Source organism: Pempheris klunzingeri, chromosome 8 (assembly GCF_042242105.1).
Source record: "Pempheris klunzingeri isolate RE-2024b chromosome 8, fPemKlu1.hap1, whole genome shotgun sequence".
Lineage (NCBI taxonomy): Eukaryota > Metazoa > Chordata > Actinopteri > Acropomatiformes > Pempheridae > Pempheris > Pempheris klunzingeri.
The window spans coordinates 14967793-14993886 of NC_092019.1; the positions used below are offsets into that span (position 1 = coordinate 14967793).

The 26094-nt window shown below is 38.7% G+C and overlaps 4 protein-coding genes across 4 annotated transcripts; all 4 read right to left on the reverse strand.

Annotated features, from left to right (window-relative positions):
* Positions 1 to 4389: 4389 nt before the first annotated feature.
* On the reverse strand, positions 4390 to 6834 carry LOC139205319 (serum amyloid P-component-like). The gene is made up of 5 exons (XM_070835491.1): positions 6777 to 6834; positions 6431 to 6485; positions 5787 to 5889; positions 5401 to 5698; positions 4390 to 4606 (listed from the first exon to the last, which is right to left on the reverse strand). The coding sequence occupies exons 2-5, from the start codon at positions 6483 to 6485 to the stop codon at positions 4400 to 4402; spliced, it is 663 nt and encodes a 220-aa protein (XP_070691592.1). The 5' UTR covers positions 6777 to 6834; the 3' UTR covers positions 4390 to 4399.
* A 1932-nt stretch (positions 6835 to 8766) lies between these two features.
* LOC139205070 (C-reactive protein-like) lies at positions 8767 to 12654 on the reverse strand. Its single transcript, XM_070835160.1, has 5 exons — positions 12638 to 12654; positions 12364 to 12424; positions 10413 to 10515; positions 10022 to 10319; positions 8767 to 9855 (listed from the first exon to the last, which is right to left on the reverse strand). Exons 2-5 carry the CDS (start codon positions 12422 to 12424, stop codon positions 9637 to 9639), a joined length of 681 nt encoding a protein of 226 aa, XP_070691261.1. The 5' UTR covers positions 12638 to 12654; the 3' UTR covers positions 8767 to 9636.
* Positions 12655 to 14068: 1414 nt separating this feature from the next.
* Positions 14069 to 17251, reverse strand: LOC139205189 (C-reactive protein-like). Its single transcript, XM_070835336.1, has 5 exons — positions 17121 to 17251; positions 16894 to 16948; positions 16346 to 16448; positions 15955 to 16252; positions 14069 to 14608 (listed from the first exon to the last, which is right to left on the reverse strand). The coding sequence occupies exons 2-5, from the start codon at positions 16946 to 16948 to the stop codon at positions 14390 to 14392; spliced, it is 675 nt and encodes a 224-aa protein (XP_070691437.1). The 5' UTR covers positions 17121 to 17251; the 3' UTR covers positions 14069 to 14389.
* A 1964-nt stretch (positions 17252 to 19215) lies between these two features.
* LOC139205409 (metalloreductase STEAP4-like) lies at positions 19216 to 25863 on the reverse strand. The gene is made up of 11 exons (XM_070835618.1): positions 25795 to 25863; positions 25257 to 25490; positions 24756 to 24863; positions 24594 to 24664; positions 24385 to 24472; positions 23206 to 23484; positions 22965 to 23059; positions 22741 to 22851; positions 22319 to 22361; positions 22007 to 22171; positions 19216 to 20108 (listed from the first exon to the last, which is right to left on the reverse strand). Exons 1-11 carry the CDS (start codon positions 25795 to 25797, stop codon positions 19851 to 19853), a joined length of 1455 nt encoding a protein of 484 aa, XP_070691719.1. The 5' UTR covers positions 25798 to 25863; the 3' UTR covers positions 19216 to 19850.
* Positions 25864 to 26094: the final 231 nt, after the last annotated feature.

Genomic DNA, 26094 nt, shown 5'->3' on the forward strand with positions numbered 1-26094 from the left:
AAAGTACACAGGCTACCGTAGGCCATAGCTATAACAACAAAACCTGTCTGCTTTTCTCTGTGCATGGTCCACTAGCAACCTGCTTAGCTCCAGCTCAAACATCTCTCTCAACTCCCTGAACAGGAAGACGACATCCTACTTGTCTCTCTGTGTTTGTATGCTTAATACTGTACACCGTCACAGGTAGCTGCAACTGCATCTAAGCATAAGATAGGTTCACTGGGATCATTTAAAACCCAGTAACTGCAATAAACAGTCCTTTTACCTTGGCTGAACTGATTTCGTAAAACAATAACACAAATAAAACAGCAGATTAACATGTTACCCAGTCCATTAGAGTACTTTGTCTTGCCGTACTAAACCTTTTGTTGCTTCATGTAACATGCTCTTGATTAGTTAAAGTGACTTGCTGCAGCACAACATGAACAGTTACGTCCAAATATCATATTTTCTCTGTGATGGAGTCTGCACGCCTCTCTCTCCACTGATGTGATGAGATCGAGTTGTGACTGTTTTCAGGAGAAGAGCATCAGATCAGCCGGAGGGATGAACCCTGGAGAGGGATCAGACTGAGACGACTAGACAAAGCACACTTAACTCAGCAGGGAAACACTCCCTGAGTCGGACTGAGCTTCCTGGCAAGATAAGACGTAGTTGGTGGGCGAGAGAGAGAGAGAGAGAGAGAGAAAGAGAGAAATTGTCAAACTCAAGTTTATTTTGTTTACGAGTTGTTACTGTTACTTGTATGGCACATAAAGCACCACAAAAGACAGCATGTAGCCCGGAGAAGTGAACTACTTGGATGAGGGGATGTGTCAAAGGCCATACAGGTAGGTGTGAAAGGTACAGAAAATCAAGACGCCTCATACAAGAGCATTTTCATATCCATATCCTAAATCTCTTTTTTCGAGGCTTGCTTGTAAGGGTTCCAAGTCAGATTCTGAACTGGACAACCTCGTAAAGTGCTGATGAAGCCTGATGAATGCTGTTCAAGAGGAGCTGCGTGATAATGAAGTCTCATTATTAGCATAATTGCTCTAAAAATTGCCACACAGGTCAGCCTGCTCCGCTACACATGCAGGCAAGTTTCATTCACATTTCATTCAGTCAGAAATGTTAACAAAAGAGTTAAAAAAAAAAAAAAAAGACTTTGAGACAGGTGAGGTGAGTGACAGTCCTGCAGTCAGTCAGTAAACACAAAATGTTTAGCGAAAGCTTAGCTGTGTCAGTAGTGGTTTTAGAGGACTCGAAACACTTTGAGTGTATTAATAAGACAGCTATCAAATGCACGTTATCAAAGCAGCACTGTACTGTCACAGACGTAAAGAGTGAATAGCTCGGCATGACGTCAGGCGCTAAGAAATGTGTACAATACAACAGAGGACGATACCGGACAGCGACGTGTACAAATACTGTGAGGCAGCTGTTGTGTGAAACAATTTTCCTAGTAGCTACTGAGCTACAGTATAAGTTGCTGTGCTGAAATATGCCAATAAAAATCATAAAGTTTAAAAAAACTTTCAGTAAATTGCCATGCCACATGATGATGATGATGATGGTGAACAGAATATTAAATTATATTACCTGTAAAAATGTGTATTGATTATCTTTTATTTCAATCATATCAATATCATATTCAAGGCATCACGATTTCAGGTCAAATTTGTGTTTTTTTGTACATGATTCAACAGTTCTGGACCACTGGTGAATTTCATTTGTATCAAGTAGGAGAAAATTGGTCAATGCTGTAAATTCTCTTATAAGATTACACACTTAAGAGCAAATCTGTTTCCAAGAGCAGTTCTTGCATCAGGTCCAGTATCAGATCACTCAACTTTGACTGGAAAAGAAGAAAATGAGTAAAGGCACATTTAAATTCTCTTACAGTGTGCACATGCATGGGTGATTAGAAAAGAACAGATCATGTGTCACAAGTTGCTGAACTTTAGGGAGACAAGACTTCGACCTATTTTCAAATGAACTGCAGCTGTACATGTAGAATTTGGATGTTCAAGCATGGTGTGAATAATGAAATACAGTAGGTGGCACATGAGGAGCAGCTGGGTATACACGTGACTCAGACTCAGTAGGAACAACTTGTGGGCAGGTGCAGAATGGCAGGTGTGGAGTTAGTTAGTATGTACAACACAGAAATTAATCAGATGATCGAGATTCAGATGAGAGAAGAGAGGATGGAGCAGCTGTCTCCATGACAGAGTCTGGTGCTACAAAAGGAATATGAAGCGCCTTGTCTGCCCCAAGCAGAACATTTAGTCAGAGACATCCTGTTATCTAGCATCTAACAGTATTATCACCACACAATCTGCAATCGCTTACGCCCTCTCGCATTGTATTATTCTCCCATTACCAAGGAACTGCTGTTGATTTTAGCTTATTTCCTGCTGTTGGGGTGTGTTGGGCTTGTGTGTGTGTGTGTGTGTGTGTGTGTGTGTGTGTGGGCGCTGATGTGTAAATGAGATAGAGGATTCAAATTTTGCCCTGAGAAAGAATTAAGATGTTGCGACATAGAGAAAAGCTGTCAAACAAGCAAGCTTACATTCATCATTTCCTCTCGTGTTTAATTTCACACACTCAGGCTACCCTGAAATTCATAATAGCATTATGTGTGTCCAGCCATGAAAGCTCACTTTTAAATGAGCATAAATAAACAACAGAAATTGTGGGCAAGGACACATATTATGGACCAAATTTCATGAAGAATTCAACCAGGATTCATCTGTTAAAACAATATTTTTGTGCACTAGCTAATAGCCACTGACAATGACATGCTGAAGAGAAATCCAGAATTCATGATTGATCCATAACCAGCATTTTAACAGCAGAGGCTTATTCTAAGTTCTCATGCAGCAAATAATGCATAATTGATTCCTGTTACCTGACTTATTGTGGAAGTTCCTGCACAGGTTTGAAAGTAGCTTTTACCCCTAAAGACAGTCTGTGTTCAGTTAAGTGTTCCGACAACGATGGTGGATGTGAAAGCTCTTTTTCAAGTTCAGGCTTGTGTTCAGAGGTCCTCCTAGAATATGTTCACATGGTTTTATGTTCAAAAAGCACATTATCATTCTCCTCCAGATGTGGCTGCTCCAGCTGTTTCCAGCCTCTGTCTGAATGCTCCATTTTAGATGAACAGAACGATCTGCTGCTTTGCTATCGTCTTTGACATCTTTATCTTACTGGGAGATGACGTTCGTGAGGAAAAAACAATGTCGGACAGTGAGGTGGACTCAGGAGATTTTCAGTGGCCGTTGACAGTCGGCCTGCTGAAGGGCTAGAGGAGGTCACATGATCAACAGCTCCCCTTATGACATCATAAAGGGAGCCACATACAAACAGCATGTTTTCACACACATTTACTAAAAAATGGAGCAGGAAAAAAATAGAGAGGATGGCCTGTTCTCAGAGTTTGTCGGTCTATAGACAATAAAAAGTGCATTTTGCATAATAAAGGTATGCTAATCAACAAAACACAAGCAAATTAAGAAACACATTCACTAATTCATGTGTCATTTGCTTTAGGGGCTGGCTGGTTCCCCTCATGTCAAGTGATTACGCTAAGCTAAGCTAAGCTAAGCTAAACTAAGATAAGATAAGCTAAGCTAACTAGCTGCTGGCTGTAGTGGGAGCGATCTTCAAATGTTAGAGCTAGATTATTACCAAAATCCTATTTCATTTAAGATAACTACTTACAGAAAAGCCTCCATTTTTGAAATTATGTCAGTAAGCAAATATGTAATTTTACATTATATTTAATATTTGCAGAAAAGTAAGTGAAGCATTTAAATGATTTTTACATTTTCTCGACTTACAATATCATTGTTGAGCACAACACAATATATTCATTGTTGAGCAGAAAAACGTCATCATGCTTCAAATACAGCTTCAGATAGCAGTCACAAATGAGACCACTGGGAGATAACTGAATATGCAGTAGGCTACTCAAAAGCTACTACTGAAGAGCTTCGAAACCAATCCCTCTTAGAGATTAATATGTATAAAAGTAATAAAGTAATAAAGTCTTTGGCAAAATTACATACACCACTGATGCAAAACAATCTGAACTTATCTTCATCTTCAGCTGGTTTCCACAAATTTTGGTGCTTCTACAAGTCATGAATTCATTGGCAAAGTTAGCTTTGACTTGTTTAATGATTGTTTGCTGTTTGTTTCAAACTATGAGTGTGAGTGAGCAATTTCAACAATTGATGCTGGCAACGTAACCAAAAAGGTGAGAAAAACACTCAATAGTAAATTAAAACAAAATTAATGCAATTATCTGACAAATGCAACAAAAATATTAATAAAACATTCTTGAAATTATTTTTGAATTTGTACATTAGTTTTTTTTTTCACCTGTTCTTTTTACATTAATAGTTTTGTTTCAAAACTTGTCTTCTATCAGCACTCTTCCAGTAATCTGGAACTCCAGCGCGCTCCAGTTGAGGACATTTCCTGGAGAGAAGTTCACATGATCCATGTAGTTTCGGATCTCAGTGGGGGAGACGATGTAGTCCCACATGTGGACATCAGACATCATACCAAGGAAAGACTCCGAAGTGACAAACCCGCCACCATGAGAATCCTGGTCCTGAGAATTTGCAGACATTTGACATAATAGATATATTGTAAAATTTATTTATTTTACAACAAATTACAAAGTGTTAAAGGAATAGTCTGACATTTGGGAAACTAGAGTCTACATAAATTTAGTCTACCAGTTAGATGAGATGAGATTATTACCAATCTAATGATACAAAGATTGAAAACAGAGAAAAACAGCTTGACTGACTGTGCCCAAAAGTGATGGTGGAAAGTAACCAAGTACATTTACTGTACTGCTCTGTACTCAAATACAAATTTGAGGTATCTGTACTTTACTTGTATGCATTTTATTTCATACCACTTTCTATTTCAGAGGGCAATATTGTCTTTTTTTACTCCATCTGATAGCTTTAGGTACTTGAAATCCGCAATATGTGATTAACATTTAAATCATGACAATCTGTAAAAATTTGACACCTCGTACTATAATATAGAAAACATGGACTGATTACATAAAATACCTAGTAGACTGATTCACAATGAAAATAAACATGTGCTGAAGCGCTCTATAAAATAATTAAAAGATATTAGCTCCACCTCAACCAACATGTGAAATTGTTGCTTAGACATTAATGGATGAGTAATAATAATCTAGTGATGTAATACTTGATGGTGCCTCTGGACAGAGCAAGGCTAGGTGTTTCTCGAGTTTTCAGTCTTTGTGCAAAGCTAAGCTAACAGGCTGCTGACTCTAGTTACATATTTACCATAGAGACATGAGGCTATTGAACACATCTAACATGCATGATTCTTTGTATGTACGATGCATAAAAACTGTACCTGTCCAAAAACAATAATTATAGGCCCGGGGATGTTGGATCCAGAGGTGATGAATTTCCTACTCAAAGGGTTTCCATCTAGCCACAGCTGTATGACTCCAGACCCAGAGTCCCATGTGGAACAAATTGAGTGCCATGTGTTCAGTTTGTAGTCCACCCCTCTAAATCCTGCCACATAATCCCTGACATACAGTCTAGCCGTATTGCTTGTGGCATCCTTCCAAATCAGGAAGTCATTGGCAGCAGAGGGTGTGGCCAAAGAGAATAAACTGTGTCCTCTCTGGAGGTCTGTGAAAGACCTATAGGCATTACAAAGACATTTTCAGTAATAATCATTTTCAGTGAGTTATAGTGCTTTTTGTCATTCATTTTGATATGCAACACTACCTGAGACAGACGGTTAAAGCCTTCAATTCCTTTGTTTCTGTAGTAAGCCTCACATGAGCTGTGTTAGTTTCTTGTGGGAAGGTGAACATTTTACCTGTCAGATCTTAAAAACAGAGATAAACAAAAAATCTGAATTTGGAAAGTAAACTACATCAAATTGATTATACAACAGCAAAGATATTCGGTGTTAGATGTTTTATAAAATGATGATTTGAGATGATGACTATTGTGATTCATTGAATGTGGTAAAAACCCTGAATCGTGTTGAATTTACTGTAAACTTTACATAACTTCTACAGAAACACAACAAACATAATAATCTGAAAAATATATTAATTGACAATATATTAATAATGTATGTCAAAATGTGTTGGTTACTGTGTAATAATTTCTCACACCCTTCAGTTACTTTGCCCTCTGCAGCACCTGCCAATAGCTACTTTCTGCCCCAGTCTTCCTTGCTGGAGGACATGCTTTTCCCAATTGTTGCTATTGACATAGTGTCAAGCTCACATTTGTTTCATTCTATTCAATTAGGGAACAAATCATTTATGTATACCTAAAAGCGAGAGCATCAAGGAAAAAAACATCAAAAGACAATCTCCTGTAATCCTGATGCACTTGAATGCCTCTTTATTTTTTACCTTGAGGAACAGCAGCGCATGTTGTCAGCATAACCAGTAGCAGCATAAACACCATCTAATACAAAGACAAAGACACGTCATAAAAAATGCTGATAGGAAATGCAATAAATCAAATTAAAAAATGAGACAGTTGAAATTAATCAGGGATGTTGCAAAATGCTTCAATTGGCTTTTTTCTGTTCCCATTTTTGCAGAGAGTAATTCGAAGTGCATAAAATAAATTCCCCAGATTGCATATATGCCACCCTGTGTTGAAATGAAACCTACGGCCTTCTGAGTGTTTGTATACAATGTAGTCATGTTAAAAATTCTCTATTTTGCAATAAATTTCATGTCCTGATCTTACCTTGAATCCTGTGTCAGAATGTTGTGTACAACAGTGTACGGGATTGTTAGTTTTATACTTTGACTGCTTCCTTATTGCAGTTATTGGCTAAATTTATGGCTACAGGTTCCCTCTATCTGTAAATTTACAATGTTAGTTGCCTATTTACTAATTCTTACAGACAAGAAAAACAAGGGAGACAAGACAGAACAGAAATAACATTTTAATAATGAGAAAGATCTCAATTTAGCCTCTAGTCACATAGCAGTATGTTGGTTGATTGGTTCTCTGCTTTGGTCCAGACTTAAATATCTGATCATCTATTGGATGAATTGTTACAGAATTGTCTACCAACATTAATGGTTCCCACATGATGAATTTTGAAAACCCCCAGATTTTTCGCTTACTGGTGCCAGCATGTTCACATTTGCAGTTGTGAGTGAAAACACATCATTTATTGCCATGAAATTTGGAACAGACAGTCCGACACAATGATTTATAATAACTTTGGTGATCCCCTAATACCATCATTCGGTCAAAGTTTCCTCTGTCGGGACAGCAGACTCCTCTGGCAGAGAACAATCTGGACTTTGCTACTACATTTTTACTACATTATCACATTACTTCCTCACATCTCTTTTGCAGTAATTACAGTATATTACAGTTTTAATATCATTGTATATTTAGTCTTTGCTCTCTAGTGCTATCACTACATATAAAGTACTTTCAAACCTTTGCACCACATAAATCACTTTTCTGAAATGGGCTCCAGGCCAGTCCAAGCACCTTTCAACCCAACACTGTGTGCAGTAAAGTTGCCTTTTGAACTTTTTTACTTGAGGCAACTTAGAGAGGTGTGCTACCAGAATATGACCAAACACTCTTTCTTCCAGGGTAAGTTATTGTAAGATACACAATTTATACACAATTCTAATAAAGTGTACCCATCAACAATGTGCTGTCAAAAATAATACAATCAATACTATCAATGCCAATTCACTAGGTTGAGAGTAATGTGTCTGTTGTCAGCTTATATTTATTGCTATTGGATATTGTTTTATATGGATGAATAATTTTGATAATAATACATATTTTTCAAATGTGTATGTGCTGCACATATATATGTGTATATATGAGATTAAACATAAATGTACCTACAGCATAGAAAAAAAATCATTTGTAACTACAGCTGTACTAGGTGCAATGATATAAGTCAGTTTTAACTAATTTAGTAAAGATTTTACAGAAACACCTTCACTTTTGGCAGCTAAAGGCAATGCAATAGCTAATAGCCACTGACAACGTATGTAGAAATTCAACAGATACGCTGAGGAGGAATTAACTAATAGTTAATTGCAAACTCATGTTGCCCTGAATTACATCAGCAACCTGCTGGCTTAACACAAGAGGCTCCTTTGAGTTCTCACACAGCACATAATGCTTTATTGATTCAACAGGAATATCAAAAGAGTGAAGAAGTGTTTATGAAGAGAAATGTGGCTGCTGCAACTGCTATTGTGCAGCCTAATTTATTGGGAAGTTTTACAAGTAACCTACAGCACCACCAGTGCCATAGATGGAGCAAATGTGAAAAGTCCTCCTGAGAAGAACGACATTACTGCTTATTGTTACGCTTCATTTTTAGCAAGTGGCCATGTCAGTGTCTTCTCCTGAGCTTCATCCTTCCACCAAGTTTGAACTGTTGAAGCTTCATGAGCTGGTAACGTCTTCCCAGACACTTAATTTATGTGTCCATGAACACCAGACCAGTATAATCCTTCTCATTATGAAGTGTGGATCCATGGGAGAGACTAGTAGTTTTACTGGCTGAGCGAATGGCAACAACTGTCAGCACATGACTCACATGAACAATCAAAAATCCATGCGGGAGTGTGTGTGATTTGTTATCAAAGAACTGGGAGAAGTGATGAAACATGGAGAAACTTTAGCTCTCTGACAATATTCTAAGTATTGTGTCATTCACATATAGAGGAGTGACTATACAAAGTAGTGATTTTCCACTAAATGAAGATATTGTTTATTTCAGTGTTTTATTTTAGTACAAACGGATCAGACTGTGAACTCAGTTAAAACAACATTAATTGTTCCTCCCAGTTGGGGGCAGAGGACTTTGAAAAGAAGCTGACAGATCTACAGCCCTGATATTATTGACATATGAAGCTGGCTAACACGTTAAAATTACACACACATCCAGCGGGCATGAGGAAAAATCACTAACTTTTAGTTTTAATCTGAAAAAAGCTACCTGGGCAGTGAGACTGAACCATACAGAAAATGTGCAAATGTGTGAAAAAGGTTTGGTAAATAACTCAGTAGAGATGCAGAATAAAAAATCTGAGAGACTCCTCTCACATCACATGTGGTCATCTTATTCAGTATTTCTATTTTTCCCCTTTCTGATCATGATTTTTGTAGCCTGCGAAGCTAAGACATCAAAACTAATTGGAAAATAATGATAGTAACCATTGGAAATTGCATATAAAGGTCTCAGACTGACATTTAATGAATAACAATGTATATCAATAATAACTTTCGACAATAAAATCTATGTGATCTGCACTTTTGACATTATTGTCAAGAACATAATTGATCCAAGATAAAAACTTAAGATAATTGTCCTAATTGTTAAAGGACAGGTTTGGATTTTTTCAACTCTTAATACAAGCATATCAGCTCATCTGCAACTTTTCACAACCTACTTGGTCTGGGTAACTCACAACTATTCCTCCATGTGGTTATTATATTATGAAAGATCTGAACATATCTTTTAATACACAGTGATTTAACATGAAATACTGACATTGGCAAATGTAATGTTTGATTTGCAAAAAAAAAAAAAAATATGGTATTGATTTAAAGTTTAGTGACAGGTCATTTGTTTGTCTTCTATCAGCACCTTGTCTATCATCTGGAACTCCAGCGCCCTCCAGTTGAGGACATTTCCTGGAGTGAAGTTTAGATAATCCATGTAGTTCTGGATCTCACAGGGGGAGAGGATGTAGTCCCACATGTGGACATCGGACATCATACCAACAAAACACTGCTTAAGGTCAAACCCCCCGCCATGGGAATCCTGCTCCTGTAGTGATAGATTACAGAGGTTTGAGATACAGTAAAGAAAAGCCAAACTGTACATTATTTCTACTGAAATCTAAACACTGGAGACACACAATAAATCAAATGTTAGCATATACAGCATTTGTTCAAAAGATTATTAACTGTAGTGCTTATTAATCCAACTGTACCTGTCCTAAAATGATTATAGTGGTTCCACTGATGTTTGATCCAGAGCTTGAGAATTTCCTAATCGAAGGCTGTCCATCAAACCACAGCTGCACCAGTCCAGACTCAGAGTCCCATGTGGTACAAATAGAGTGCCACGTGTTTGGCTTGTAGTCCAGCCCTCCAAACTCAGACTTTACATTCCTGATATGGGGCTCCATCTCCTGATTTGTGTAGTCCCAGAAAATCAGGAAACCATTGGAATTGGAGGGTGTGGCCAAAGAGAAAAGGATGTGATCTCTTTTGAGGTCTGTAAAGGACCTGTGGGAATTACAAAGGCATTAACATGCACGATATTTTCCACAGTCAGATGTACAGTGGCTTCATTTATGCATTTTGCACATTAATTTCTACCTGTGACAGACGGTGACAGTACTAAAATCCTGTCTTGATGTATTCAGCTTCACATGAGCTCTGTTGGTTTGCGCTGGAAACGTGAACATTTTACCTGACAGATCTGAAAAGAAAGAGGGAGAAAAGTATCTATATCCTTTGTTTTTTTGCCCATGAGGTGAAACTAAAAGTTGATGTAACTACACAACAAATTATCATATACGTACAGTGTGGTAACCACCTTGTCATAAGATGAATTTACTGTATATTATACTGGAACATACACTACTCACAAAAAGTTAGGGATATTCGGCTTTCGGGTGAAATTTCAGGATGAACCTAAAATGCATTCTAAACTTTCCAGGTGAACTTAATGTGACCTTCTCTAAACCTTTGAATGCACATGTCCAGCTGTTCAGTGTTTCAGTACTTTTTGCAGAAGTTGCTGTTCTCTAACAAGAAGCTTAACAGAAAAATTCACAACAGGTTTGATCCATGAATCGACCAATACATTTCCTGGTTCAGTTAGAATTGGTATTTAAACAGTCCTCCTCATCATCTGTTCACATTCTGACATCATGAGACCAAGACGACACCTAATAATTGATCAGCAGCACCTCGCCATTGCGAGGCTTCAAACAGGAAGTCCTCAGATGTGTCATGTCTCGTCGTGTCTGTTAAGTTGGTTTTGTTCACTTGTGTTTTGTCTCGTCTCTCACTTCCTGTTTTATTTTGAAAACTAAACTCTCCTCTCGTTTTCAGGTTCCATTGACTTCCTGCCCTTGTGTGTTTTCCCACCTTGGTGATTGTCTGCCCTGCCCTGATTGTCTCCACCTGTTCCCCATCACCTTGTGTGTATATATAGTCTGCGTCTCCCTTTGTCTTGTGCCAGATTGTCTTGTCCTGTCCAAGTGTCAAAGGTCTATATTATTCAGAACCAAGCCATAGTTTTGTCATGCCATGTTGTAGTAAGTATGTTGTCTGTTGTAGTAAGTATCCTGTCCTTGTAAGTATCGTGTTAAATTAAAAGCTGTCTGTGAGTTTCTCGCTTTGTGCTTTTGGGTCCACCCTGTCTCTGAGCGTGCTTAACAAGACGGAGGTGTTCACTGAGCTTAGAGGGTCACAAAGTGTCATCAGGAGGTTGTAACAGTGATACAGAGACTGGAAGAGTCACAGAAAGGAGAGGAGTGGACGTCCTTTGGCCACATCCCAATTTATTGAGGCACTGAAAATTTTTTGTTGTGGTATACCTACCACTGTTGTTAGATTTTCTTTCAATAAATTGTTTAAGATGAATAAAATGACCATTGCATGCTTCTACTTAAATGCCCTACTTTCATGATATAATATCACTGTCGTATTAACTTTTTCCATTTTCCATAAATTTCACCTGAAAGTCGAATATCCCTAACTTTTTGTGAGTAGTGTATATGAACCACTGACTTGACATTGAATTTTGTTGGCACATATGTGAGCATGTGAGCTCCCCATCTGGCCAGTCCATCTTTCAAGATTTATATAAAAAACAACATCAAAGCTTTAAGGAAAAATACATTCCAAGATGTCAACTGCAAATCTTCTAAAGAGACACTATCTATGGTTAATAGAAGCCTCTCTGACACTCAAATTAGTATTTTGGTTTTGTTATTGTTTGGTTTATTGTCTGTTTGTTGTACACACTTTCATATGTAGGTCATTTATCTCTGTTAATAGAGTAATTAGCACCTCTTTGAAAGTGGAATGAGCACCAGTGTTTCTGTTGCGTCAACTCAAGCAAATGTTCATCATCAGCTATGAAACCATCGAGACGACCAAATAATTCTGTTGCTTTTGTTTAAGAAACATGTTGGCTGAAAATGGCTATAGACAGCAGTGGCATGTGTACTACATAAGTGTCTATAGTGAGTACAGATTGGTGCAAACTCCTACATTTCCATTTGGTGAGATTACTTAACAAAGGATTTTTGTTTACCTTTAGGATTTGCAGCACACGCTGTCAGCATCAGCAGCAGCAGCAGCAGCAAAAACATCATCTAGTACAAAAAAGACAAAAAGACACCAAAGAAAACTCTGTTCATGTTTTTTTATCCTGTGAATCCAATACTGTTTCCAATACTCTGTGAGCCAAAGGCTACAAATGAATTTACTGTTATTTGCCTGAGCCTGCCACAATAAACAATACTGATTGTTCACATACGGTCACTTTAAATTCCTTTATGTTGCAGTATCACATGTGTAGATCTTACCTTGAAATCTGGGTCTGGATTCTGTGTGCAGCTCTGAACAGGATTGTAAGTGTTGCACACTCTCTGCTTCCCCTTTTATGTTTGCGTTTCTCTGTGTTTCCTTCCTTTAACTACTTCTACATTTTTTGGCTTCAGTTTCCTTAAAATGTAAAAGGGTGCGTCCACTCACGGCTTTCTGCTCAATCAACAGTTTACACTGACCTGTGATCCTCACGGTTCTGTATTACAAACGTGGACTGCAGGCTCTCCACACTCGACAGAAGTTAAGAAGGCTTACATGATCATCATCATCATTCAGAAAATACTGAATTGAAAAAAAAATTAAGATATTTCAAAATTGATCATTCTTTCTTTCTTCTTTCCACGATATCTTAGGTCAAGATATTTGACATATTTGGCCCTATTCCATTAATATATTGCAAATACTCGTTCTATACTATTCCATGGCAAGTGTGTATAGTGTTGTTACGGCCATGGCTGTATAGCTGTGTTACTTGTCTTTTCCCTGTGTTTTGTGTGTGTGTGTGTGTGTGTGTGATTGTGTGTAGGAGTGAGTGCTCGTTAAGTGTGTGGAGCTTTGTCTCTGCTCACAGGTCTCCTTGCCTGATTGGCTTGGTCTGGACAGTCAGCTGCAGATTGGCTCACTCATTTACATCCTACATTTCAAATAGCCCAGAGTTTGACAGCATTCTGTCCTCGGCAGTAGTTTTTGTGTATAAACCTTGTTGTGTGTGATAACCTTGTTGTCCTAGACACTTAGATCTTTCCTTGGAGTAAGTAGTTTTGTCTCCTTTTTGTAAATATATTATTAACTTTGACTTGTAAATACCACTGAAGCTGTAGGGATGCCATTTTTCTTTTAGTGACAATTTTGATTTAGTTTAGGGAGTCAGGTTTAGTTTTTGTCTTTCTGTTGTGTGCTCATAGGTTTAGTTAGTAATTTCTTTTTGAGGAGATAGATTCTTTTGTTTGTTGTTTTGGCCTTGGTTCACCCTGGTGGCATTGCTTCCTGCAAAGAGAGACTTAGAGTGATTTTTTTGCTATAAATTTTCAAACTTTCTGGTAGCTGTGGTCTCTGTCCTTTGTTTTTGGACCGTGAAGGAAACATCCTTCTCTGCACCTTTTATGTTGCGCTCCGACCCCCCTTGACTGGGACGTAACAAGTGTGTACAGACTCCTTTCTTCATGCAGTTCCCAATTAGATAAAGTGACTTGACACTCAACAAGATTAAGGGCCCATCTGTTCTCTCACTTGAAGATATGATGGGTCTTTTTTTTTGTGTGGTACAAGACAAATGCTGGAGAAAAGTAGTTTTCATTCAGAGGTATTGTATTTCTTTGTACTCAATTGTTTGGTGTTTTCCTGGCAATCCTGCCGCACTAAAATGGGTGGAATGAGGTTGTGTTTATTCAGAAAGCAGCACAGTGCAATTCTGACAGTTTTGCATGTGTAACCACACTTGACATTGATGTCAGGGTGCAATGAATGTACCCTATGAAGTGAGACCTTCGTCAGTGGATTTTCAGCCCTTTAATGTTACAAAACAATATGATTAGAGGTGACAAGAAAGATATGCAAATGCAAAACAAAGAAGAAAGGCAAATATACAATAAAATTTTACTAAACTAAGAAATGATTCAAGACATAATGTTGACACAACCAAATGACATAAAATGAAACACAATAAACAAACAGATTTTTGACTTGACATTCAACTGTCATTGAGACATTGATAGTTTTGTTTCAAAAGCTTAGTGACAGTTCATGAGTTTGTCTTCTATCAGCACCTTGTCTATAATCTGGAACTCCAGCGCCCTCCAGTTGAGGACATTCCCCGGACTGAAGTTTAGATAATCATTGTAGCTCTGGATCTCACAGGGGGAGAGGATGTAGTCCCACATGTGGACGTCGGACATCATGCCAACGAAAGACTGTTTAGTGTCAAACCCCCCACCATGGGAATCCTGCTCCTGTAGTGATAGATTACAGAGGTTTGAGATACAGTAAAGACAAGCCAAACTTTTCAATATATTTGTACTGAAATCTAAACACTGGAGACACACAATAAATGAAATCAAATGTTAGCATATGCAGTATTTGTTGAAAACACCATTAAAGCTGGGGAAGGCAGTTTATGTCATTGGGCAAAAAATCCATAAAAACCTTTAAGCATATTGTAATTCAAGTGGTCTGAGAGAAAACTAGATTTCTGCACATCCTCTTGGTTCTATTTTCAGGGTTTAGAGAATCCAATCCTTTGGCCAATCACAGGTCCTCTCAGAAAGAGAGTGCGTTCCTATTGGCTTTTCTGCAAATGCAGATGCACATCCCTTCAGGTGCTGGTGAAAGCATGATTAAATGGCAGAAAGTCCTGCAGAAAAAACCTGCAATTCCTGAATTGACAACAACTCTTTAGACTGTAAAGCAACCCAAACAAAGAAACACGTATGTATCTAAAAGAGGATCTAAAAAAAGAGGCTAACAATAAATGCAATAAAACACAAGCCAGTATGGGCGATGCGTTTTAGAGATGGAGAGAAATTCTCGACAAAGCTGCTAAGTTCATTATTCTGTAACATCAAAATTTTTTGCAGTGCTTCATTAGGTTGAGTTATGGATGTATTTTAAGACCTCTTATAATAAATCCAATATGTTGTATTTATCATGAAAGCAAGCAATGAGTGCTGAGTGTTGAATGTTGCAATGATATACCCTGCTGCTAACCGTAACGTTAGCCAAGGCTGTCCCTAGTTCATGTTCATGCTTATGTAACATTTTATAATAGTATCAGAACCACAGTCAATATCGGGATGAAGCTGCTAACTTAATTTCCTTGTAATATCTAAATGTGTTGCAGTGGTTTGTTAGGTTGTCTACGTAGATTTACAATGAAAGCAGGCGATGAGTAGCTATGTTGACTATAATTAAGAGGCTAGTTTAATGTTTATGATGCTATGGTTAGCTAACGTTAGAGCCTTAAATCACCAGTAAATCATCTCAAAGGGCTTTGCTGGTACACAGACTTGCAAAAAAAAAAATGGGATGGTAATTCTCATAGAGTTACCGCCATACAGTATAACAGCACTGGGATCACAACCACAATCATTTGAATCTGCTAACTTCCTTTTCTTGCACGTATGAAGAGTGTGTGTGCTGCTCCTCAGTGCTTGTCAGGTGGGGGGACTTAGGACAGAGAGTGGGGAGCGGAGAGCTGCAGGAGAAGAGCTGTATTTTTCAAATTCTGGTTGTTTTTTTGCCTTTTCCAGAGAACTGCCTCCCTCAGCATCAATTGTGTTGCTTATCAATCCAACTGTACCTGTCCTAAGATAATTATAGTGGTTCCACTGATGTTTGATCCAGAGCTTGAGAATTTCCTAATCGAAGGCTGTCCATCAAACCACAGCTGCACCAGTCCAGACTCAGAGTCCCATGTGGTACAAATAGAGTGCCACGTGTTTGGCTTGTAGTCCAGCCCTCCAAACTCAGACTTTACATTCTTGATATGGGGCTCCATCTCCTGATTTGTGTAGTCCCAGAAAATCAGGAAACCATTGGAATTGGAGGGTGTGGCCAAAGAGAAAAGGATGTGATCTCTTTTGAGGTCTGTAAAGGACCTGTGGGAATTACAAAGGCATTAACATGCACGATATTTTCCACAGTCAGATGTACAGTGGCTTCATTTATGCATTTTGCACATTAATTTCTACCTGTGACAGACGGTGACGGCACTAAAATCCTGACTCAGTGTATTCAGCTTCACATGAGCTCTGTTGGTTTGCGCTGGAAACGTGAACATTTTACCTGACAGATCTGAAAAGAAAGAGAGAAGAAAGTTATTATATCTATTTGTTTTTTAGCATAGATTATTGTTTTTGCCCATGAGGGGAAACTGAAAGTTGATCAACTACATAATTAATTATTATTATTATAATACATAGATTGTAGTAACCACCTTGACACATGATGAATTTACTCTAGATTCAGGCTGAAAGGCGTTCTATAGCGTTCTCATGTGGCCACTCCATCACTCAGGATTTATGAGAAAAGTAGTAGACATAGAAGACATATGGCTAAAGACAATATTGATCGTTTAGGTAAAGATATTTTATATATTTGGCTCTCTTCAACAGTACTGTTGTTTGTTTCACCCTAAGAAAATGATCAGAAACGATTTTTGTTCAATCTAAAAGTGTCTATAGTGCCTATAGTGCGTACAGACTCAATGATCCTCTTTTAAATAGGGATTTTTGTTTACCTCGAGGACTTGCAGCACATGCTGTCAGCATCATCATCAGCAGTAAAAACTTCATCTAAAACATAAAGACACCAAAGAAAACAAACAAGGCAGTAAGTTTTCCAACAGTGAGCAAAAGACTACTACTTTTTTTTCTACCTCAAACTGCCACAATAAACAATACTGATTGTTCACATACGGTCACTTTAAATTCCTTTATGTTGCAGTATCATATGTATAGATTTTACCTTGAAATCTGGGTCTGGATTCTGTGTGCAGCTGTGAACAGGATTGTAAGTGCTGTACACGCTCTGCTTCCCTTTTTATGTTTGCGTTTCTCTGTGTTTCCTTCCTTTATCTACTTCTACATTTTTTGGCTTCAGATTCCCTAAAATGTAAAAAGGTGTGTCCACTCGTGGCTTTCTGCTCAATCAACAGTTTACACTGACCTGTGATCCTCACGGTTCTGTATTACAAACGTGGACTGCAGGCTCTCCACACCCATAAAGAAGAAGTTGTAGAAGAGTTGTACAATATTTGTTTTGAAATCTATACTTCTCTGTAATCTATTCAATAAAGACATACATCAAATATAGCGCACCGTTACGGCTAAAGATATTCATCTCATCATTTAACAGTGTGCCAGGAGATCAGGAAGTAATTGTCAGCAGACGTTTGACCAGAGCGAAAAGACTGTGGTGGCTGTAGAGGTCTGTGAAGGACCTGCAGGCATTGAAAAGAAATGATTGTGCATGCTGCGCTTTCACAGTGAGAGATTTAGTGAGCTCTTTCATTCATTTTAAACATTTAACACTACCTGAGACTCGACTTGTCTTGATGTAATCAGTTTCACACCAGCTGTGTCGGCTTCTTGTGAGAAGGTGAACATTTTACCTGACAGACCTGACAGATCTGATAAAAAGGAGAGTGCGAGAGATAAATTGAGATCAAATGAGCATATAAATTACATGAGTGAAAGAATTCTGCAGGTTTTTACGAAGGGTATAAAAATGAAATATTAAATTGAGATAATGTATCAAAAATATTTGTATTGCAAAAGGAGGAAAATGATTTCACATTGATTGGTTTCTAGCCTGAATTAGAATTTCTTAACAAATTTAGATAAGAATTAATTGTGCTAACAATTTTGCATGAAAGTCTTGAAAATGCAGAATTTCAGCAACATACAGCAAAATGTAACCAACTGATTCTTGTAGTCTGAATGGTGCCCATGATTCATGATTTATGAAAAAAGACTTTGAAGCTTTGAGTAAGCCTCCTAAAATCAAAGTCAGTCATAAGACCCATACAACCAGTGAGAATATTGTTAACAAAATCCTTTCTGATACCTCACTCAGCTTTTTAGTTTGGTTATTATTTTATCAATTGTCTTTTTGTTTTGCGAGTACGTAGAACATTCTTTTTTTCCTGGCTTCAAAAGGGATAAGCATCAGTGTTTTCAGTTGTGTCAAGCAAATGTGGGTAAAACAAAACAAATTCACTTTTGGTTATAATAAAAGCATAAAGACAATTAGGTTTCACATTAAGATAAGACAAATGTACTAACAGTTTATTCCTCATTACAGTTCTTGTCATACTTAATAGATGTTGAATTTAAGTTTCAACATTTTAAGAACTGAAATTACTTTTTTAAGTTATGACAATAAATGTATGCCTGTAGACAACATTAGTCAGACACTAAAGTCTGTTATTAATAAATTACAAAACATCATTTGTGTCATCCTAGCTGACTAGATTCAGTATCATCAAGGCAAGGTGATTCAAAAACTTTTCTTTCCTGCCTTTGTCTTCCTTCATTAAAAAGGTGTGTTTGTGTGTGTGTCTGTGAGTGTGCCATGTGTTTTAGACGCATTCATGCATGTGACAACCTACTGCATGTGGACATGCCTGCTTGTCTGTGTTTATAGATTAATGCTTGATCATGTGTCACTAACAACTATCAGTAATCTGAGTTCTGTGCTTTCCTCACTCCCTTCACACGATCAACTAAAATGACTCGCAGAACAACATCAAGGACCTATCTGTACTGTCACATCCAAATATTATACTGTCTCTGCAGAGGGTGTCAGTGATGGAGTCTGCACGCTCCCCTCTCCACTGATGTGATGAGATCCAGTAGTGACTGGGGAGAAGACTGCAGCTCAGAGCGAATGTTTCCTGCAGAACAGCATCAGATCAGCCGGCGGGCTGAACCCTGGAGAGGGATCAGACCGAGATGACTAGACAGAGCACACTCAACTCAGCAGGGAAAAACTCTCTGAGTTTGACTGAGCTTCCAGACAGGGTGAGATATAAATGGGAGGGAGAAAGAGAGACAAGACAATGCTGTTCAGCAACACTTAAATTTATTTTGAAGATTGTTTCATTACACTTGGTATACAGGAACATTAACAAGGAAGAACAAAAAAAATACAGAGAGAAATGAATCCAAAAATCTAAATTTACAGAAACAGATACAAAGTAAATCAAATAAACACGTAAGCTGCAACTGATGAGAAACACAAAGGTTTAAAAATCAGGCTTGGTCAAACTGTTGCAGGTGTCTCAGAGTTACTCACCCAGTCTGTTACAATAACTGATGTACATGGATATAGTGTAATTATGGAAGAAAAAAAAGACACAGCCAAGGCAAAATGATGGTAAACTGTAGTACTGCTGCTTTAAAGCGTTTCTATATATATTCAAAGTATTCTGATATCTGATGAAAACAAGCACAGTACCATTGTAACACATACTATACCGTGTTTACAAAATGGAACAATCCCAGTATGATCACTTACAGAAAGACTCAATACGTTGTCTCAGAACAATAGGTATGATTGTATAGTCTTGGATTCATGACATCTAAAACAATAAGCCTGTGTTACCTGGTGATAGAGCTCTTGGAGGGCAAGGCACTGTGGTGTCGTTTGTCTGCATTTTCAGTGCATGCCATCGTGTCTGTCACTGTGATAGTACTATGCCAGCAGTGATTTCTTGCTGTCCTCCGCTGGATCAGACCTCTCCCAGCCCTGTCGAATGCGGGTGAGGCTGCGGTCCACACAGGGCAGGAGGAGCAGCAGCTTGAGCACTATCACCACAGTAGGCACCACCAGAGAGAGCATAAAGCCCGGAGGAGTGTACCATTTGTAGGAGTAGGAATAAAGAAACCTGTTCCAGCCATACAGGTAGGTGTGAAAGGTACAGAAGAACAGTGTCAGGTATCCCAGCTTGGACTGGAAGAGAGAAAAACACCATTAATAAACAGACCTGATCACTTTGTAACACAGTGGGTTCAGTGAGCTGAAATGTGATAGACTGACCTTTATGGAGACCTACATATGCACACACTCCAACACACTCATCCACTGTCCATGCAAAGATAATTTAACTACTGTAGATAGAGAACACACATACACAAACACACGCATACACACTTGCAAATTTACTGGCATGTAGATCAATTTCACACACATGAACAAAATCTAAAGACTGTGGCCAAAGATAATGTATGCCCCCCAAATTAAATCTGATGAATAACTTAACATTTAAAGCACTGTTCTAATTTGAGCAGGAGTAAAGGGGAGGGGTGTGGAATGAGAAAATGAGCATGGCATGACCCAGTTACATTTATGAATGAGTTTGTTCCCTGTTGTGAGGCCGATTTCAGTTTCAGTTGGTCAGAGTGGTAAAAAAAAAGGTAAACTTGTGACTGCCCAAGTAAAAAAAAATCACATCGGAAAATCTGGTACGGGAAGGATGGGAACATCAACAACACAGTCTCTACGGTCTACTCCAGACAGGAAGTTGGAAACAGCTATCTGGCCCACGCAACCATTTTCCATCTTCACTGAAGAACAGACTCTTGAATCTTGGCTCATGGACATGATGTGAAGATCGAAGCAAATAATTTATCTGGTAACACTTTATAATACCATGTTCTTCATTAATGCTTACTAACAGATAGATAGATAGATAGATAGATAGATAGATAGATAGATAGATAGATAGATAGATAGATAGAAAGATAGATAGATAGATAGATAGATAGATAGATAGATAGATAGATAGATAGATAGATAGACAGATAGATAGATAGATAGATAGATAGATAGATAGATAGATAGATAGATAGATAGATAGATAGATAGATAGATAGATAGATAGATAGATATTATTCTAATGTGTTTTCCTGCCAGCATCCACATTCCTTAAAGGTCCAGTTGTTATAAATGTGCACACTACCTGAACCTCAGCAGCCTAGAGCATAAACAGGTGCATTACTGTCATTGCTGCACACAGAAAATTTCATAATGCACTTAAAATATCTCTAGTGGGCACATCGTAAGTGGATATCAACCGAGCCTATTTAATATTGTGAGCATGTATCTCTGTGTTAACTGAATCATCAATCTGGTTGTCATTTGCAGCTTTTCAAGGCCACACTGTAGAGGTGAGATAATCAGTTGTCCCAAATTTTATCAGAAGCTTGCTCATGAAATGTCATAGAAACTGTGCTAAAATGACCTGAAATGTGCTTGTCTACCACTCTTGTCTATCACAACACTGATTTGTTTTTGTGGCCAAAGACTACCAAATCTTTGGGCTAAAAATGGTGCAAAGTGTTTGATAGCTTTTATTTTGTTAAAGTGGGTGAAACATTTAGGCGCAAATGTAAACGGGGGCATTCAAGTTTCTGAAGATGTGATCTGAACACAAACAAACCTTTGTCATTTTACGTTTCTATAGAAAGGTCTCAAAATATTAATCTGAAATGTAACTAACATGACAATGTAACTAGATGATCTGTTATTTAGTAATTCCTGTAAAAACATACATACAGGCACCAACATAAGGGCAAAGCTGTTTGGTACAAAGCTTTGGAGACCACAGGGCCAGCACCACTGGAAAATGCCATGAAAAGTGTCACAGTCTCATTCCTCCAGTTGTGACCACAAGTAAACAGGATACAGAGAGGCAGCCAAATTTTGATGGTTCACACCCCATGCTGCATAGTTAAAGAAGAGTTCTGTATTCTGCGTGCAAAATGTGTCAATGCGAATTGAGCTCACACACTCTAACACACCCCAATACCCACATATCATATGACTCAGACGCACATGCCAGTATCCACCTGTATGAAGTTGAATTCTCTCCAGCTGAGAGCATTGCTGACTGAGGGGAGAGAGCTTATTCCCAACAGAACATACAGGCCAAATCCCAGAATCCCCATAGAGTAGTAAGAGTCACTACGCCAGGCCGTGGTGCTGTCAAATGACGACGTACGGTTCTCCTTGATCTTGAAGTAAACAAGACACAGAGATGTTTATTAACAGTCTCTGTACTGATGGAGACAGTACAGAAATATTCTGATGTCTGGTTAAATATGAACATGGAAGTATTTTTATGCAAACACACTTATTTTCAAGATGCATGGCAGTCTTACCCGTGAGATGGTACTTTCACCAATCTTGTATCTCACATAATATCTGGGGACAAAAGTGACAAAACGGATCAAAGAAAAATCATCAGAAAAAATCAAATAGGCCGAATTCTTTTGCATTATTCTGTTACAGCATAAGAGAATCCAACAAGAGCACGTTCACAACATTTACAATGCACATTGAGTTGAAAGAACACCTTTAAAACAGTTTCATCACAAACTAAATACCAAAGCCTTCATAGAGGTACAATTTATTGCAGGGCTGTTCTTAGATTTAAATAGATGTTCTTGATAAACTGGATACTGACTGTAGTTGTAAGTTACAGTTTAGATTACATTACATAGTTCAAAGCTGTCATTTGTTTTGGTTAAAAATAATGGCAAAAATTGAATAGGACATTTCATATAAATTAATGAGGGGGTACCTTATGGGGATGATGAGAGTGTAGAGCACATGCAGAGAAGCAAAGGCAAGCGCCATCAGTCCCAGCTGTTTCCTGCACAGCATCCAGCGATCCAACCAGTCAGGGAAACGTCTGAAACAAACATAGTTTGAACTTGTTTGATCTGATGTTTGAAATATAATGTAAACTGTAGACCTCTGTGCAGGCACTAAATATCAGCACATCCTGTTTTGTGTTTGACTGACTTGTATTTGGTTCCTCTGTAGAGCTGAACGAAGGCAGCTACGATACCAGGCAGGTAGCAGAGAGACAACATGATGAGAGACACAATGGGAAACACCTGAAAGATGAGGAATAAACACAACAGTGGTTACTTTGAGGATGAAATGTTCCAGATTCAAGCTAAATCATTTCTGGAGAAAGCACTAGTGTCTTGTAAATTAGCATTTACCTTTGAAAGGAGGAAAATGCTGATTGATTCTTTACCTTGTTGGCCATGGATACCATGATTCTGAAGGAGGTGTCTTTCCCCTTTTCAACATATGAGTAGACGATATCTCTCATGACCACATAGATGAAGAAGAAGGCAGTGAGGACAATGGCCAGGAGTAGTGGCAGCCTCCATTCTGGGAACAGCTGCAGTGGGAAGTCCTCCAGCTCTCTGGCTGCTGACAGAGACCCCCGGTCCAGAACAGTGAAGCCCAGTTTAGTGGCCTTCTCTGCTACTGTCTGCTTTGCCTCAGCACTGTTTCCACACAGGTACACCTGGAGCATGAACACATCCATATTTTTATTTATTATTTATTAATTCATGTATTTATGTTTATGCATTTGCACACATGATGATAAAAGGAGGTTTTGACTCCAGAGGATTGATCATAAAAATACCTGGAGATGCTGTGTCTTCCTGTACGAAATACTAAATTTAGTTGAAGAAAGCAGGTAAAAACCACAACAATGCTCATTCGACACCTATGTGATGCTGCTGATTGTGCTCTAAATACACCAATACACCCCCAACAGGCTACATAAACGTGCATACACGCCCTCACCTCACAGCACACACACACACGCACACTCCTGTGTGGTTTTTACTGTCCTCTGGGATTGCATAAGCAGATCAAAATGAAACAGAAAAATCCACATATGCTGCAGCTTTGCAGTACAGAGCGAGAGAGCAAAGCACGTGATGGGAAGCTCAGATCTAGGAGAGACTGTGGAGTTAATTGATTCAAGGATACATCAGAGATGGCATTCACAGCAAAGACATAAGGCTGTCTCCTTAGATTTGGCTTCATTTACTTGGATTTGGTTTGATCAAAACTTCAAAATGAGTTAATAATATAATTTGGAATGAAATGCTGTTCTTTCTGAAAGAGACTATTATTTTTAACTTGTTGGTCAACACCCTACTGTGTGAACACATCAGAGAATTGTAAAATGCGTGCAGTTCTGCAACAGAAAAATAATTTGACAAGCAGTACTGAATAGTTTAATTCCAAAATAAGATATGTCACTTTTAGAAAGAAAAAAAAAGATACATTTCTAAATAGTAGAAGAAGAAAACTCAGCATGGTAAGTGTCAAACATACTTTGCCAACCAAAAGATAATTTTCTAACGAATCTGACTGGAAACGGAACATCACAAAAAGGAGCATTCAGTACCTGTCTATGAGCATCTGAGGGTCCGTTCTGCAGGGACCAGGCAGACAAGGTGTTAAAAGCTTTCACCACATGAGCTCCAGGGATCAGCCTGGACAACAAAAAACAAACTCATGCTTCATGTTCAGCCAGCTGTTGGTGATTCAAACCACATGGTCCATGAGACCTCCCAATATTTCGGGTAATTACATCAGTGCCTTGTTTTCTCTTACCTCTGCAGATATGCAGCATTGGCCTCTGGGTATAGATTCTTCTTTAGGTTGTTGCTGACGTCCACCAGCACCTTCCAATCAATGAAATCAACGGAGTGGATGAAAGGTTAGAAATGAAACAACTGTTATGTTTTACAAAGGCATCTGACTGCAACAAGGTACCTTCCCCTTGAGATGAGGTGCAAGCATCTCCAGGAAGTCATAGTGTTCTCTGTGAATACAAAGAAAGACCAGACTGGCTGACTGGGCTGCCGCCTCATGGCTCATCACCTGCACAGCACACACAAACACAAAACTATCATGCCATGACATGTGCCAACACATTCACTAGTAACTGGCTTAGGGTGTTCAGTGATAGAAAAACAATGCACAGCAGACTATAGCACACAAACCAAACACAGCTTCATGTGCAGACACGCATGCACACACAAATTATCACTGACCTCAGTCAACTTTCAAAGTCCGATAACAACTTTTTCTTCTTCTCTCTTCCCTGCACCAACTATGCACTTTTATCAAAACACCTATTTGCCTGATTCAGGACCATCATGCAACACATGTTCTAAAGTATCAGCTGTCAAGTTCTGACAATAACAATCATTTTTTAAAAGCTGGGAAAAAAGTTAAAAGTGAAAAGAGAGGACATCATGCAACGTGCTGTACCTGAGCTCCCTGAGGCAAGGGGCCACAGCTGTGAGGTCTGCGGCTGCCGTACACCACCCTGTAGCCAGTCTGGAGTAGACGCTGACCCAGAGAGCGCCCAAAGTCCCCCGTCCCAAAGATACACAGCAGCTCCTGCTCAGGGGCAGCTGCCGTGCCCAGAGGACACAGCGACACGCTCTCTGGGTTCACCTCCTCTGACACGCCGCTCAGTCTGTCAGCCAACATGGCTACAGTCTGACACAAACAGTGAAGATATCTTCCTTGAAAAAAAACACTCCACAAGGTTTCCTGTCAAAGCTAGACAGCTTTGGTGAAATATGACTGACTAATGGATCCAGATTCAAGGCAGATGTAACAAAATAATAGTCTTCACAGTAACAGCTCTTCTGGGTGCCTGGTGTCTGGTGAAAAGTGTCAGCAAATCTGTTTGCCTCTCAGGCCTATGTGTCTGTTCTTCTAACTCATTTGCTCTCTAGACTGACAGATTTTTCAGTCTTGAGTCACTTTTTCTATTGGCCCATCCCCTCCCAGTACTCACCATGAAGTCAGTCCAAACTGGGAAATTCCGCGGCAAAAGATGGGAGGTGTGAGTGCCAGTGAGCAGTTTTGTGTTTAGTGTATTTTCTTTGTACAAACTGTCTCTGTCTATATCTGTGTGTGTTTCTGTTGGGCTAGGAAATACCGTGGCATGAGATCAAGTATGACCTCCTTCTGGGAAACCAGCTGAAAGGTTATGCAACACTGGAATGCTGAAATATTAATTTGTAACAGACTGACAAAAATAATGAGGTTTTTCTGTTTTGACGAAATCACTACTACTGTTTGACAACACACATTA

Excerpts from the sequence above, each read along its gene's own strand:
- LOC139205409 (XM_070835618.1), bottom strand. Across the intron at positions 22,172-22,318 it reads GTGAAAGTACCATCTCACGG|ATCAAGGAGAACCGTACGTC; the intron begins GTAAGACTGCCA and ends GTTTACTTCAAG. Across the intron at positions 20,109-22,006 it reads GAGAATTCAACTTCATACAG|TCCAAGCTGGGATACCTGAC; the intron begins GTGGATACTGGC and ends TCTCTCTTCCAG.
- LOC139205189 (XM_070835336.1), bottom strand. The coding sequence starts at position 16,948 with ATGAAGTTTTTACTGCTGATGATGATGCTGACAGCATGTGCTGCAAGT. Across the intron at positions 16,449-16,893 it reads ATGTGCTGCAAGTCCTCGAG|ATCTGTCAGGTAAAATGTTC; the intron begins GTAAACAAAAAT and ends CTTTCTTTTCAG. Across the intron at positions 14,609-15,954 it reads CTATAATTATCTTAGGACAG|GAGCAGGATTCCCATGGTGG; the intron begins GTACAGTTGGAT and ends CTATCACTACAG.
- LOC139205319 (XM_070835491.1), bottom strand. The coding sequence starts at position 6,485 with ATGGTGTTTATGCTGCTACTGGTTATGCTGACAACATGCGCTGCTGTT. Across the intron at positions 5,699-5,786 it reads GCTTTAACCGTCTGTCTCAG|GTCTTTCACAGACCTCCAGA; the intron begins GTAGTGTTGCAT and ends TAATGCCTATAG. Across the intron at positions 4,607-5,400 it reads TAATTATTGTTTTTGGACAG|GACCAGGATTCTCATGGTGG; the intron begins GTACAGTTTTTA and ends GCAAATTCTCAG.
- LOC139205070 (XM_070835160.1), bottom strand. The coding sequence starts at position 12,424 with ATGATGTTTTTGCTGCTGCTGCTGCTGCTGATGCTGACAGCGTGTGCT. Across the intron at positions 10,516-12,363 it reads GTGTGCTGCAAATCCTAAAG|ATCTGTCAGGTAAAATGTTC; the intron begins GTAAACAAAAAT and ends CTTTCTTTTCAG. Across the intron at positions 9,856-10,021 it reads CTATAATCATTTTAGGACAG|GAGCAGGATTCCCATGGCGG; the intron begins GTACAGTTGGAT and ends CTATCACTACAG.